Here is a 16,036-nt window from a genome sequence, read left to right on the forward strand (position 1 = left end):
CTTTCATTCCTTTATGGTGTGTGTTGTATGTGTTTTAATAAACTTTTGATTTTGGAAAAATTTTGATTTATAAACACCACGTGTTCAAGTTCTTCCCAGAAACACTCAAAGCTTGAGTTTTAAAACTCAGAATCTCAGAAAGCTCAACAAATTATCACATTTACTGCCAGTAATAATGTTTTTCCTCAAAGGCTGGAAAATGCCACATCATGTCATTTCTAAATTCAATTTTAAATACATTTCTTTCAGGTATTAGAAAAGCATTTTAATATATTATTTCCTGACGAATAAGTGGATTTTCTGAATTAACGTCATTAGAATATATTTGTAAACTGGAAGGCATTAAACAGAATGCAGTGAGTGTCAATGATAACATAGCAATTAACATCCTATTTCAAAACCAAAACACAACAGCTAGTAAATGTCAGACTTATGAATCTGGAAAGTTGCATCTTAAACCATAAAGTACGTAGAGCTCTCAAATGAAAATTGGTTGGTTTCTAAAGATTTAGACCATTGGTTTTGTATGAATCCATCCTCCAGGCCCTTCAGGTTTTTCTCTAGATGAGTTTCTCTCGATACTGATGTTTTTCATATAACATTATGTATGCATGAAAGAATATATGATTTCTCATTTGAATATATTCATTATTGCTGTTTCAGGAAATCTCGAACTTTTCTTCTGTGTTCTTTTTACAGTGGTGTAGGGAGAGAGTAGTGCTTCAAATCATCTATAAACTGAAAATTAGTACCTCAAATTGTGAATCGCTGATGTAGAGAAATGTTTGCTTTTTTTTTTAGGGGCCTTGATGCTCTAAGTAAGAAAGTGAAGGCTGCCACAGTGGACTTGCCCATAGAGTCTGTCAGTCTCAGCCTGCAGGACCTAATAGGCTACCTCCACCCGCCGGGGGAGCACCTGGAGCACGAAGACAAGCAGAACAGACTGAGGGCTCTGAAGAACCGGCAGAACCTCTTCCAGGAAGAGGTGGGTTTCTCCCCACACTGATGTCTGTTCTGTCGTTGGAAAGAAACTTCGTGGTGGAAAGATTCTCGGTCTGACATGTTGCATTTTGAGGTCTAGTGAAGCAGGCATGCTACTGTGCAAGGGAACTGGGCCTTGGAGAACCCTGCAATTGTTTTTGTTTCTCTATCAGTGAGTATGGAACGCGCCCCTCCCTGGCCAAGGAGATATTATTTTACGGTCTGCTCAGCCGTCACACTGATCATTTGTTGCACTGCAGTTGGTTTCATGTTCGTTATATAAAAACAGACTCTGAACATGTCTCAATAAATACAGGTTTGGCAATCATGAGAGTTTTCAAACTGTCCAGCAAGTTTTTCAGGGCTCCTTGGAGTTGCCTCAGATCACAGGGCCCTTTGTGTCGGGGATGGGGGCTGTCCGGGAGAGGGCCACCTGGGAGGCACAGCCCCAGGGCCCTGCTTGGACTCAAAAACCCCACTTCTTCCTTTTGCATGTATTAAGTCTCCATGTGTGGTTTTATTTCACAAAACTTCTGCTGCTCCAAAGAGCTCAAGTGTTGTGTTTTACAGAATAACAGAAGGACCGTGTGATATGTCCGGTAGTCCTAATGTAGTATCAGAACTAGTGCCACATGTTCCAGAGTTTCCGTGGGAGGGTGTCAGAGCTGAGTTGGCAAATCAGGCCAGCCGAGCAAGTATCCCATTCTTCCCAGTGCCTCTGTGTGTGGAATAATGGATTTCTCTGAGTAAAAGTATCTAAGAAAGTGTTTAGAGGACATTGCTGAGTTCCCATAATCCCTGATTTTAAGTTCCTCTAGTTTTAAAACTGTTTCCTAATTTTCCATCTAAAGCCTTTGAAACAGACATGAATTTTTGAGGACTTTTCCATGTTTATACAAAAGAAATGACCTATCTAGAGACCATGGTGACATGAATGCATAGGAAATGTCAACATAAACCAGTACCAACAACAGGGAGTAGTGTATGGGACCTTTTCTTTATAGATATGCCAAATTGTTAGACTATCCTGCATTCATTTAATATCTAGTGAAACTAAAATGAAATATTGGGCTGTGACAATTTGAAATATTGATTTGTGTTAGTTTTATTTTTCTTCATTTTTTCATATAAGACAATATGGATGGGGACCTAGAAATATTCTCAGCTCTATGAATTCTTGGAGTTCATAGAACTAAGGAAATAAGTTAATTTGATTAGTCAACTCGCTGAGCTCTTCTTTCTTATGCTTTGCCTCATTTTGACAACCTTGATCTAACAGTAATAAAAGCATAATTTCAGATTTAGACAGCATCTTACAAAGCTCTAGAATGACTCTTTGATTTGCTTGAAATATCTCTTTTCATGAGCTTCTCTTTGATTTATTGGATCTTCAATTTAATATTAAAAGTAAAATGATGATGATGATGATGATGATGATGGCGTCCCTGAGAATAAGGACGTGCTCTTATGCTTTTGTAGGACAGGGAGAAAAATAGCTTTCCTCTACTCAGGTCCATTGTCTGTGGCCCTGCAAATTAGACTCATAAGGGACAGTTTGCAAGAGAAGAACAAATGGGAAGTTCATTAACACATGTGTCCTGCATGCGCACAGGAGCAATCGGTGATGACTAACTCAAAGGAGTGGGCTTATGTGGCATTTTAACAAAAGAACAGTAAATATGTAGAGAAGTGATCCGGCAAAGGAAAGGGATTTTGTGCTTCTAGAGGCAGCAAAGTCTAGGAAGGTATCTATATGGGGGAAACTAATGGAAGATAGTAGTTAGTTAGTAAAGGTTGTCAGCTTACTATGTATACTCCGCTCATTGATAAGAGTCTGGCTTTGTCCTGCCCTTCCTGGTGGAGAGAAGAAGGAAGGACAGAAGATTTTTCTTGTTTGCTTTTCCTCAGTTGTCTTCAGCTCAAAATAGTCCTTAGGCCAAAGTGCCATGTTTCTGGGTGGCATACTCCGAGCCCCTTCACTTACTTACAATATTATTAGGAATGACTCATTAATCTAATCTTAAACCTTGCAGATGTAAGTATGAAATACATGTTTTCATTTGTTCTTCTGCTTCTATTTGAGAATAGCTGTCAGGATTTCAAAACCGCTTGAATTATTTCAGGAGCATTTTCTTTTTTCACATACAGGACGAAAGAATAATTTCTTCCTGTCCTGTCAATAAATGATCTCAATTTTCTTAATGATCGACAGACCTACTTTAAGCCAGGTGTTTTTTTTTCTTTTTTGTTTTTTTAAATTAGCATTGTGTGCATGTGCAGAACTGCTTTCCTGACGGTGTTTTCTCTCACCTCCCAGGGGATGATCAGCCTCGTGCTTGAGTGCATCGACAGGCTGCACGTCTACAGCAGCGCTGCCCACTTTGCAGACATCGCTGGGAGAGAGGCCGGGGATGCCTGGAAATCAATCCTCAATTCTCTGTATGAATTGCTAGGTAAGAAGTATGACGGGATTTTCAAGATAACTGCTTATGTCTATTTAAAATGATCACATAACACAGCGGTGTTATAACGTGTTTCTGACTTGAGGCTGTCAGTGTTTACCTTCGCTGCATTAAATCCAGCTCTAAAAATGAAATGGCCGGAGGGAGGACAGTTGTCCAGGGTGGAGTTGGGTAGGTGGGGCCTCTGAGTGGATGTGCTATAAATACTCCCTTTTTGATTCTGAAGTGAGTCCCACAAGAGCCCCTCTGACTCCCCCTCTGTCCCATCTCTTCAGGGATCTCCCCAGTCTTCTCTCGTCATTCTGACATCTGCATTTGCAGCTTCCAAGTAGCTTGACAAACATTAAGGGACACTGGCCACGACTTAACGCTGCATCCGTGTTGGCTCTGTGCAAACATAGGTCTATGTTATTTTTGGTGTAGCTTCTGCTTGTCTCTTGTCAAGGATTGTGAAGGGTCCCAGATTTCACCCTATGTGTGAGCAAGTGTGTTAACCTGAAATTAGGCTAAAGAGGGACAGTTTATTTCTCAGAACAATGGATGGACATAGCCAGAATATCAGCATTTTTGGTGATAATTCCTTGAGTCCTTGTCCTCACAGGACAATATGAAGGGGACAGTTGACAGCTGTACATGTTATCACAACTCCAGATTCATTCCTGTGTCACATAAATGCTTTAGGTGAACAGTGCCTTATCTCTGTGTGTTTGAGGGTAGAAAGGTTATGTACAGAAAGAATATTGTCATAGGTAAGTCTAGATAATTTGTATTTTATTTTTATTTTCATATTAACTCTTTTGATAATCTGTTAGTTATCTCCTTTGACAGGCTGGTGTGGTCATGTACCCATGACTAATTACAATGTACGAAGAGAATTATAATGATTTTCCTGTAATCATGGAAAAAGTCTATTCCAGTGAGTCAACCCTTCAGTTTTATCCTTCTGGGCTACTTACCCTTCAAGCCTGTAGTCTCTTTAGCTCACAGAGTTCTTTGGGGATCAAGTCTGATTATTTTAGATCCTGATTATTAAAGTAGCAATAATAAGCTCTACAAAATGCTGGGCACTCGGTAGGTGTGAGCACAGCTCCTCATCAGAATTGTTTCTCTGGTTTGATGGTTATAGAAACGTGGCCAGAAATGTGATTTTTCAATAATTTACCCATTCAAATGGAGAGAGACGAACCTGTGGTTGTAGGTGAAATGATGTATCTATTAGGATGTGTTCAATTGAAAATAATAGAATGCATTGACTCAGACTGATAAAAAAATGTTGATAATACCCATCACTGGTGAAACTATTGGGTAATGTATTCTTAGTGGGAACGTAAATTGACAACAATAAAAAACAAACATCAGTTGACAATATGCATGAAACTTTAAATGTATGTATCCTTTTACTCTCAGAAATTCTACTTTAAGAATGTATTCTAGAGATGTATTTGTACAAGTGTGGGAAGGGTGTCCACTGTAAAATTGTTTACAAATAGCATACAATTGAAAAGAATTTTTCTATCAATAGGAGATTGGTTACATCAGTAAGAGTGTACCTACCTTGTGGTGTAACCCTGTGTCATCACTGAAAACTGAGATAAATGTATCATTTGGACAATTGTATGAAACAGGAAAGATGGATGTTCTTTTTAGCATGGCAATCCCGGACATGGTCTTAAGTGAAAAGAAAAAGCAAGATGCTTACTGTATGCTTAGTAAGAGTCCAATGACATAAAATTAAAAATATGTAGAGAAAGATACATTCTTGTGCATTCACTGGACATTTCTGAAAGGGTCCACAGAAAACTACTAGGTGGCTGCCTCTTGCGAGAGATATCTTTTAGTTTTCTGTGTTTTCTATTACATTTTTTTTCTTAATCTATTTATATGCATTACTTTTATAATTGAAAAAAGCAGTTAACATAAGTGTGTAATGATAGAGAGTTCAGTGAATAAACAGAATATTTATATGTCAGTGCACTCTCCGTATATGTGTACACATGGTAGTTTCCAGCGAATAGAATTATGAGAGATTTTGTAGTTTAAATCTTCCTTTGACTACTCTCGATTTCCTGTTTTTATAATACCGAACACTGATTTCATTCTTAGAAAAAAATAAATGAATACAAATCTTATGTTGACTTAAGCACCCTCTGTGACAACAGTTTTTACTGAAATCAGCGTGATCATAAGATAGGTGGCCACCTATACTGACTTCACTTTGGCTGGAAAAGTCTCAGGTCTGCATCAGCAGTTGGAGTTCAGTACGATATTTTATCTGGCATTTACCCAGCTATCAAAAAGTCTGGTTCAAGTACCATTGACTCGAGATCCGTTAAGCCTCCTCCCCATTCTTCCAAACAGGGAAACAATAGGTTCTCTCCTGGGGTTGCATGTGAAACAGGCCACCTTCTTTTTCTTCAGTGTTTTTATGTAGCAGGGGAAAAGGGAAAAGAAGGCAGGAAGAGTAATCCATAACAGCTTTCAGATATATCAGATGGATGTGTTTAATATGTGTTTTAGGTAGAGATGGACATAATTGATGATTTTGGTTTCTGAGATTTGTGAGCCGGCCATGTGGAGGACCCAAGGATGTACTAGGCAGCGAAGCCCATGCTTTGAGAAGCGTTGCTGCGGCACGTGCTCATCCGTCTTTTCCAACAGCCACACAGTTAATCTGCAGCTGACTTGCCAGCCAGGATGATTTTGTAAACATGTCTGAGAAAGGGCTCTTTGGCAAACTCTCTCTATGATGCTAATTTTATAGAGATTCAAAGTATGAGACAAACGGGGTAAACTCCTGGGTTTTTTTTTTTAGGATGCCAGAAGTTTCCAGTTTCTGAGTCCGTAAAGATTGTCAGAGGGTACGGCAATTAAGGATTTGGCATAGTCAGATCATTCCCCAGGGACGTGGGAAGGCAGATCTTCCTAATTCTGTAAGCCACTGGGGAAAGGCAGGCGAGAGATGAAAATGAAGGGTGTTAGCTTCAGACGTGGGCATATCAGGTCTTATTCTGCATTGTGCATACAGATATTTCCTTTCTTGTTCTCCAGACATTTTATACACAAGACACATTATTTTTTTCCAACTTGGTGGTAATCTTATGTCTGTGAAATGACAGTCATTAGTATATTGTTAATGGAAATTGATTTTATAACCAATTTTGTGAGATACCTACTTTCTTAATCTGCTTATACACTACCAGGATCTTCCCTCTTCTTAGTTTTTCTAGGTAAGGGGGATTCAAACAGGAGGAGATTGTGGTCCGGGGGCAGCATAGCCAGACTCTGGAATCACAGCTACCTGCCTTTGAGTCGGCTCCACTGTGAGCTGTGAGCATAGACATGCTGCTGTCTCTTTTTACCTTTTCCTGATAAAGGTGGAGAGGGAGGAGAGGAGACGGCGCAGCTCTGAGTTGGTTGTGTGGAGGCATGCCGTCTGCTCAGGGGGCATCATCCTGGGTCCTGGCAGTAGCTGAGGGCTGACTTTCTCTGGTGGGCATGTTGGAAGTTCTCAGCTATGTCCCCATTCTTGTGACAGGGCCACTGCAGCTCTCTTCTGAGTGGCTGCTGGCAGGTCCTCTCTTCTGGGTGGCTGTTGGGTGGCTGTTGGCAGGTCCTTCCCAGAAGCAGCTAGTGGTCTCCCTCCAGCTCTTTCCTGGAGTCTCCTACTTTCCTGATGACCACACTGGGTGTACTCAGGGTGATCCCACAGAGGTGCTGTCTCTCCACAACCCACAGGAAACCTTCATGTGTTCTGGGTCCAATGCAGTCATGTAGGCCTATCCACTCAAAGCAGTCAGTGCGTCTCTCACCCTGGTCACTTCTTGGCAGGAGCCATCAAAGCTGCAAAGCTGCAAAGGAACCATCTCCACCTGTAGGAGCAGCCCTGCAAGCGCTCCAAGAAGTTGCCGTGTCACTACATTCCGATCTTCAGCAACATTCTGGGTTTTGTTTCTTTTTTTTTTTCCTTTTCTTTTTTTTTTTTTTTTTTTAATGGTTTTTAAGACTTAGGCGTATCCACTTGTTAGTCTGAAAATTGAAAACATCTTTCTGGTTCTATCGGCCCCTCATTGGTCTGTGCTGTTCAAGGCCTGTTCACTCTGTATTTTTAAGCTTTGAGTGTGAACTTCTGGAGGGAATATTATTTGGTTTCCTACTTTATCTCCAGCACCTAGGACAGGGCATGGTACAAAGCAGGCCATTGGTATTTGCTGAATAAGTTGTAAAAATGAGAGTTTTCTTAGAAGGTTTTTGCATCTCAGTTCATTGGTAATTTTTTGATTTTGTGACTATTTTGAGAAATATTGAGTCTTAGAGTTTGAAGACACCAAAGCCGGAGGATACAGAGATGCTATGATATTAAATACAGAATATTTTTTGCAATAGTATTTTTTTTCAATTGACTGCCAATATCACTTTTTGTATTCTGATTGGATAAAAGTTCAGGAATTTAATTCGTCAACATGAAAACATTTGGCTCAGTGAACGAGCACTTTCTTTTTAAGAGCTTAGCTCAGAACTGTTTTTATAGTACTTGTAAATACACATAACCACTGACATTCCATTATACACTGGATGTTACTTATTCACTATATTAGGAAATAGCATATCTTCTAAGTTTCAGGCAATGTGAAAAGGTGTAATAAAACAGAGTATTGGATATAAAAGCCCTTAAAATATGTTACAAGAATACCTGTGAGCCATTGTATTATGTTCATATTTTATTCAAGCTCATATTCCCAGTGAAAACCACAGTGCCTGACACATTTTCACCAGTGTTTCTTAAATGAAGAAAAATAGTGATGTATAGAGGATGAAAAGTCTTAACTATCTTACGTCCAGTTACCCGGCAATTAAAGAGCACTTCAAGGTTTAGCTTGCTTGCCCTGCATTGAGGAAAGGACGTTTGTCTGGAGTTTGTGTCCGTATCTTGAAGCACCATATACAGTTATCATTGGTCCTTGGACATGAGAGTGGTACGCTGAGACATCTGATAGCAGTTGCCACTCTAGATATTGATGCCATTCTGTCCTTTTTCTTATTGAAAAGCAGGTAACTTTATCATAGTATTTAATTTTAAAATGAATACATCTTTGTTATAAAAATTAGATAATCAAAGAAGAAAGGTGGAGATGGCTTTTCAACTTACCGCCCCATCTTAGTGTGTAATCTTTTAAAACGATTTCTTTGAATGTCTATGTGGCATTATACACATATCATAGATGTCGCACACGCACGTGCACACGCAGCATAGCATTGTGTGGGCGCGTCAGTGCTCCACTGTGACCCTGGCGGTGGCCCTCCTCGCTGGAGGTTTAGTTAGCTTGCTCCAAATTCCAGTTTGATGGGCTGAAGGGGGCTCAGGTCTTCCCTTTGATGTCTGTACATTGGGGGCTTACGTGGTCACACTGTTTCCCACTTCCATTGCTTCTTCATTATTGGCGGCTGTTTCTCGAAGGCTATGTAATAACTCAGCTGCAGAGCATCACCTCCTCACAGATCCATACAAACTGCCATTCTTATTGAGCATTTGTGATTTTTAACCAGGATTTATTGTCCTGGGTCAACAGGATCCCTGTGAAGGATCATAGCACTGAACATGACCCGTCTTTTCCTCCTAGCTCCATTCATCTTCCCTTCCGTTTTGGAATAAGAATATTCTCCCTTTAGACCCAGGGAGAGCAGTTTCTCTGTTTCTATCCCAGACACTTACCAAGATATATTTCCCCAAAAGGCAGCTCTCATTGTCTAAGAAACGTTCTGAAAAACAATTTCTCCGTGCTATGCATATATTAACTTTGAGTTATACATTTACTTCACAAAAATGGAATCACACTCACAGTATTCTTTTATAGCATTGTTTTCATGGATGTCTGTATGGTTGCCTGCTTTTCCTGACTATAAACCATCAGGTTTTAGTGGATGTAACCACCCAACTGAAGGGATGTGTCATCATTTACTTAGTCCACACTCAGGGTATTTCCAGTACTGCTCAGTTTTAAACTGCTGTGATGAACTTTCTTGTATTTCTCTTACACTTTCCCATTATTTTAGAAACTCACTTAACTGATTTCTTCCGAACTAACTTGCTGAATTATAATAATTCACACACTCCATTTATCTGTGAAACATACTGTGCATGTGCACACACACAGTAGGCATTCTGTTTTACTCAGTTAATATTTTTTGTTAGAAACATACGTATTTTAGAGTATGGAGACCTTCCTATTACTCATCTTTGACTTGTTAATAGATTTCCTAATACACTTCTGTCTCAGTGGAGTAATGCGTCCCTGCTTGACTTAATGTTGCTGATGTACTGCTGAATATGATTTGTAAATACCATTCTTGTTAAGATTTTTGGATTTACATTCATAAGTAAGGGTTCCCTCTGGTTTTCTTGTATGCATACTCTGTTGGGCATTAATACCACACTTATTGTGTCCTGTAAAATGAATAGGGAGGCGTCCTTGGTGTCTTTACTTTGGAGAGGTTTAGTACAGAAGATGTTTATTTCTTAAACATAGAAAAACATTTTTGATCTTTGACATACTTTTTAATACTCTTCATGGTTTATTTTATTTAGGTTTTTTTTTTATCTTTAGATTTTCCTCTTTTGGGTCAGTTTTGGTAAATATATTCTTTTTATATATATATATTCTTTTATAGCATTCTAAAAATATATGTATATAGACTCAAAAAATATATATACACATATATATGTGTGTGTATATATATATATATATATATATATATATATATATATATATATATAAATTAACATTTCCTAAATGTTAAAAAAATTCCAGTACAGATATATATAAAGTGGCTGGGTTTATAATTCTTTTTTCTTTTTAATTTTGTCCTTTTTCTCTTTCTTCTTGATCAGAGTAGTTGGCATTAGGCTTATATTTTTAAAAGCCCTTGACTATATTGATCAATCCTACTCATTTAACTTATTACATAAATCACTTCTGTTTCTAATGCAATAATTTCTACTTTAATTGCTATTTAACTATTTTACTTATATTTATTTGGTGTTCTTTCCCTATATTTTGAAAGGAATGAATGTTTAGTTAACATTTTTCACTGTGTTGCTTAGCAGTTAAAGTGTTGAATTAATTTTCTCCTGAGCACAGTTTGACTATCTACCATTGTTTGTTAGGTAGCATTCCTATTTTTAATATTTACTAGGTATTTGATAATTGTGGTATTGATTCCCTATTGACTCAAAAATTATTTTTATTAGTTACTTCTGTAAAGCAGTCTAACAGTATTTTGTTCCTTTACATTTAAAAAAGAGTGAAGTCCGGTCGGCCACTACAGAGTCAGGTTTCCTGTTTAGGAGAGAGTTTAAATTTTTTAAGTGCTTGGGTTTTATTTTTGTTTCTGCTTTTGTTACTCATTTCTAGTTCCAATATATTGTTGTCATAGCATGTGGTCTCTGCCATTTCTGTTTGCAGTATTTAATGAAGTTTTCTTTGTGGCTTACTGTATGCTTTTCTTAAATGTCCCATGGTTTATTAAAAGGCTATTTATTTATTTATAATTTTATTAAGTCTGTTGGGGTGACATTGGTTAGTAAAATTATATAGGTTTCAAGTGTATATTTCTATAATACATCATCTATATATTGCATTGTGTGTTTTCCACCTAGGGATATTTGTTTCTTCAAGACTCACCTTATCTGTAACATTTGACTGCTAGAAGATATTTAATATCTTTAATTGTAAAAACCAGAGGTAAAATGAAGAGTGAGCTAAATTTTAAACAAATGAGACTCTATAAAGATTTAAAACCTTCACTATATACTTTCCCGAGTGGCTGCTGTTCTAAATCGGGAACAGATATTCTTATAGATTATAAGTCCCACTGAGCACATAGGGCCCCTCATCCTCTACCATGTCTCTTCCTGAAACTCGGCCCTGGCAGTCATCACCGTGTGTGTAGCTGGGTGCTGGCTCTTGGGGGCTGCTGGTCCCAGGGCAAGAGGAGCGTCTCAGTAATGGCGGCGTGCATCATCTTTCGTCTTTTCATCTTGGTTCTGGGGACTCTGTGCACAGAGAGCTCTTCTCATGCAGCTGTAAGAACACAGCCTTCCTGTCTTTTCTGTCATGATTCCTTTTCTTACTCTCACATCGGACAACTTTTTTGGGAGAAAGAGGAAATGTGAAGGAGTCTTGAAGTTTAATTGTGCTCGGTCACTATAGGGTCTCCTCTGTTTTGCTGTTACAAGGAGGTGACCAGGCAGTGTCCTCACATTTCAGTTCCTCAAATTGCTTCCTAGCAATACCAGATTTTAAATAGTGATTCTTCTTCTTTTTTTTTTTAAATTAAAAATTATTGGGGTGGCAATGGTTAGTAAAGTTACATAGGTTTCAAGTGTACATTTCTATAATACATCATCTGTATACCACATTGTGTGTTCACCACCCAGAGTCAGTTCTCCTTCCATCACCATATATTTGACCCCCTTTACCCTCATCTACCACCCCCCACCCCCCTTACCCTCTGGTAACCACTAAATTATTGTTTGTGTGTATGAGTTTTTGTTTCTTTATTTGTTTGTCTTGTTCCTTTGTTACTTTCAGTTTTATATCCCACATATCAGTGAAATCATATAGTTCTCGACTTTTTCTGTGTGACTTTACTTAGCATAATAATCTCAAGATCCATCCATTTTAAATAGTGATTCTTTTTATGGTAGCATCTGTTTCCCATTAAATACCATATCATATAAAAATCTCACCAGCCCTTTGTAAACAGTTATACTGTTTCTGACCCATCTTATGGGTGTAAGTGTAGAGTTTATATAAAATGTTTACCAGATTTATCTTGAGAGAATTGAATGATTTGATTTTGAAACATCAAACGTTTTCAATTGCGTATACAAATTGGGTTGAAAGAAATTGTAAGGTCAGATTGTAAAGAGATTGGAATTTCATGTCAGATGGGTTCTTTGGTTAAAGGAGAGTAGGAAACATTAGGTTAAGCAAAGTTAAAATAGGTGACTTTGCAGCCAGAGTTCTCAGAATCCTTGATATGCATGCAAATCTCTAAATGGGAAGAAGAAATACAGGAAAAAACAAAAAGGTTTTCCAGCTTATTAGCCTTTGGCCCTCCCACGCTTTTCCTTGTACCATTTCATTGTATCTGTCTGTATGCCTGTTATAGTTAGTAGTTGTGTCTCCCAGTATTTTGTGTTACATTTTTAGGAAAACTGATGTGCTCTTAACTTCATTATATAGGTGAGAAAATTAAACTCTAGGGAAATTAAATAATTTAGTCTCACAGCTAATGAAAAGCAGTGGGTATTAGATCCCTAATGAAGGAACTCCCAGGACACTGGTTTCTCCATTATCTTTCATTATTAGCTCCCTATATGAACTGTTACCTTCTCAGAATACATCCCTTCTAATGACCAGTGTTTTCAGTCCTCGTTAGTTCATCAGTTCTTTTTTTAATGTCTCAATTTTGTTTGTGTATGTGTGTGTATTTGTATATGTTTTAGATATAAAGTAAAGATATTTTGTTCCTGATCTAACATTTTAGATCTAGTATTAGTTTACCTTGCGTTTTGAACTAGAAAATCACATAAGTGTGAAATCTGCTTTTTCTTTTGCAGCGGCTCTGATTAGAGGAAATCGGAAAAATTGTGCTCAATTTTCTGGCTCCCTCGACTGGTTGATAAGCCGATTGGAAAGACTGGAAGCTTCTTCTGGTATGTTTTCCAGTTATCTCCTTGTGTGATATATTATTCCTATTTGCTTCTGTTTTATGTGTTTTAAGACATAAAAAGAAACTATGAGCTTCAGTGTGATGTAGTATTTTTCTTTTAATATGTTAGACATTTTATTTAATGATAATATTATAGTATTTTTATTAGTTACTTCTGTAAAGCAGTCTAACAGTATCTTGTTCATTTACATTTTAAAAAGAGTGAAGTCCGGTCAGCAACTACAGAGTCAGGGTTCCCGTCTTTCCCAAATCAATTACTTCTAATGTACTGTATAAACAAAAGGGATGGTTTCCCAAATAACATAGTGCAGTATTTTATTTTACAGGGATTTAGTAAATACTAATCAACACTCTGTTATAGTAAAATAGTCGTAGGTAGTAAACTTGGTACGTCTGTCTCTAACGTCTATCTTACTTACATTTGGTGTTGTGGAGACTTTCAGGTGAGTCTCAGGTCATGTGAGCTCCCTGGTGCTATTGATGGCCTCAGCAACACCCCTCACTGAACCTGTCTGCCCCTTCGCCCATTGGCGCAGTATTTCATTAGTTGCCCTTCTGTAGCACTAATACTCTTTATGTTATTTTCTTTTTCTCTCCATCTTCTACACTAATATGAACTTGAAGGGAGGGGCATGATTCCATTCTTCTTTGTCTTCTCTGTGTCTCTCATACAAGTACTTCTGGTGCCTCATAGGTGCTTAATAGTATTTGTTGAATGAATGAATCGATGGATGTTTGAACTCTCTTAAGACAGTGCCTGTCAATACAGAAATAATTCCATGACTTTTGCATGATAAAGACCCATTTGGGGACAGTTTCATTGGAGTTGAATGGATAGAGAGACAGAAGAACAGGTGGCTGTGGTCAAGGAGTGTTGTTTTAAGTCACAGAGGAAAATTTCAGAGTTTTCCGATGTAGAAGGAAGAGAAATTGGAGTCACAATGAGTGCTAAGACATTGCTGGAATGTTGGGTGGCAGAAACAGATTAGAGAAGGATATTGTTGAAATAAAAGGTACAAGATTTATAAGATGAGGGTTTCCAGGCTATCACAACGTGAACTAGATGACACACCACATTGAATGAAGGAAAAAACTGAATAACTCCTGGTGGGAAGTGACCAAATTACTGGTAACAAGGTGATGGCCGTGATTGCAAAAATGGTATACCTTCTTGGGTCAAAGTGTTCAGAATGGTGGCAAGCTCCAGTAGATACAAAAGAGCACGCCTGTCCCGAGGGTATCTGGAAAGGAGCACGATGAGCTTGAGGTCAGAGTGCTAATGCTGGTCTAACAGTCACTTCAATTCTCAGAGGAGAAGACGAGAGAGAGAAAGAGCAGAGCAGAGCAGAGCATCCTTTACGCTCAGCAAGGAGTCCTGGTGTTTATGGTCTGGGTTCCGTCAGTTACAGGCACAATGCCACTGTATCCTATCACTATTTGCTGTTATCTTTTCTCAATCCAGCCATTGGTCCCAGGCGCTTCTACTTATGACAGAAGTAGCCCTGTGCTCACTCAAAAAACCTAGTGAAAGTCCGGGGTGGGAAGGACCGTTAGACAATGCTGAATCTAACATTCTCACTTTCGAGGAAAGGAAACTGAGGCACAGAACATTTAAATGACTGATTTGAGATGCTAGAATTAATTGTTGTAGCCAAGATGAAAACCCAGCTCCCTTGTGTCAGTCTTGAACAGTTTTCACTATACCTTGCAGCCTTCTAGTTCTTAAGGATCTAAAATCTTTTGCGCTGAACACTTCTCTACTGTAGTTACATTTTTGCTTTTAATGAACATACTCCTAGAGGAAATGGAATGTTGCTTATTTTATAGAGACAGTAACAATACTATGCATACATACATTTATATATAAATTAATTTATAAATACTATATGTTCATATAGTATTTGTATATTATATAAATAAATATATACCTTTATTTCAATCACGCACTATTATTTAGCGAGTGCGTCATCTTATTTTTCTCCCCATCTGAGATTGCTGACCACACTCTCTGCTCAGCGTGTCACTCTCCCACCTGCACTGCTGGTCTCTATGTGTCTGTATATGAGCAGCAGAGCAAAGCCACGAGGCTCTGTGAACTCTAAATTTCCGTCAGAAAAGGTCAGTGGGCAAAAATCAAAATAAATTTGTGCGAACTTACATAGAAGTCAGATGAAGGCTTGAAAAAAGCAAAAGGATGCGTTAATGAAACCGCTTACCTTAGTTTGAGTTCCCCCTGAAGTAGACCTTGAGAAAAGGATGGAAGGGCAAGTTTGTTTGGGAAGTGAGTGGACATGCGACAGGTAGAGAAGAGGCAAGCAAGGGTGTGTTGAAAAGCACGGTCCTGCTTTAGGTAACCGGAGTGTTTTCCTTGGGAAATTCTGGGAAACCATAGAACATAGGGGTTGGGATGTTTATAACCAGGTTCTCTCTGTCATTGTTGATGCTGCTCCCAGGGGCTCCTCCAGCGGCCACAGTGGGCAGAGCAAATGCTACCAAAGCAGGAGCTGGCGGTCAGAGGTCAGGCAGTGTTTCCTGAGCGGAGAGGGTGTGAGTGTGAGCTGGGCCCTGCAGTGTCTGCTACTCAGCTAACTATTTATGTGATGGAGAGCCTTGGAAAGGGCCACGGGACAGATGTTTTTACACAGTCTGCATGATGTGAAGTTGACCAGTATTCCTAGTACATAAAGCTTCAGGAGAGTATCTGATCAGTTTATAAGAATAACCGCTATGAATTTCTTTGGGGAGAAAAGATAAGCTAGACATTGTCCCAGGCTTCATGTGTGACTATTTCACATGAATTGAACAGAAGAGACAGAAAGCTTGTGTGAGCCAGTGCAGTTGGTAGATTGCTGAAGGCT

The 16,036-nt window shown here is 38.6% G+C and overlaps 1 protein-coding gene across 12 annotated transcripts in view; it reads left to right on the forward strand.

The window, feature by feature from the left end:
• RYR2 (ryanodine receptor 2) overlaps positions 1 to 16,036 on the forward strand; it is a 567,150-nt gene that overhangs the window by 303,123 nt on the left and 247,991 nt on the right. For all 12 annotated transcript variants that reach the window (XM_074316777.1, XM_074316766.1, XM_074316767.1 and 9 more), the window contains 3 exons: positions 802 to 985; positions 3,299 to 3,434; positions 13,066 to 13,161. In XM_074316777.1, coding sequence (XP_074172878.1) covers positions 802 to 985; positions 3,299 to 3,434; positions 13,066 to 13,161 — 416 coding nt within the window. The remainder of the gene's footprint in view (positions 1 to 801; positions 986 to 3,298; positions 3,435 to 13,065; positions 13,162 to 16,036) is intronic.

Source organism: Rhinolophus sinicus, linkage group LG12 (assembly GCF_036562045.2).
Source record: "Rhinolophus sinicus isolate RSC01 linkage group LG12, ASM3656204v1, whole genome shotgun sequence".
In the NCBI taxonomy this organism is placed as follows: domain Eukaryota; kingdom Metazoa; phylum Chordata; class Mammalia; order Chiroptera; family Rhinolophidae; genus Rhinolophus; species Rhinolophus sinicus.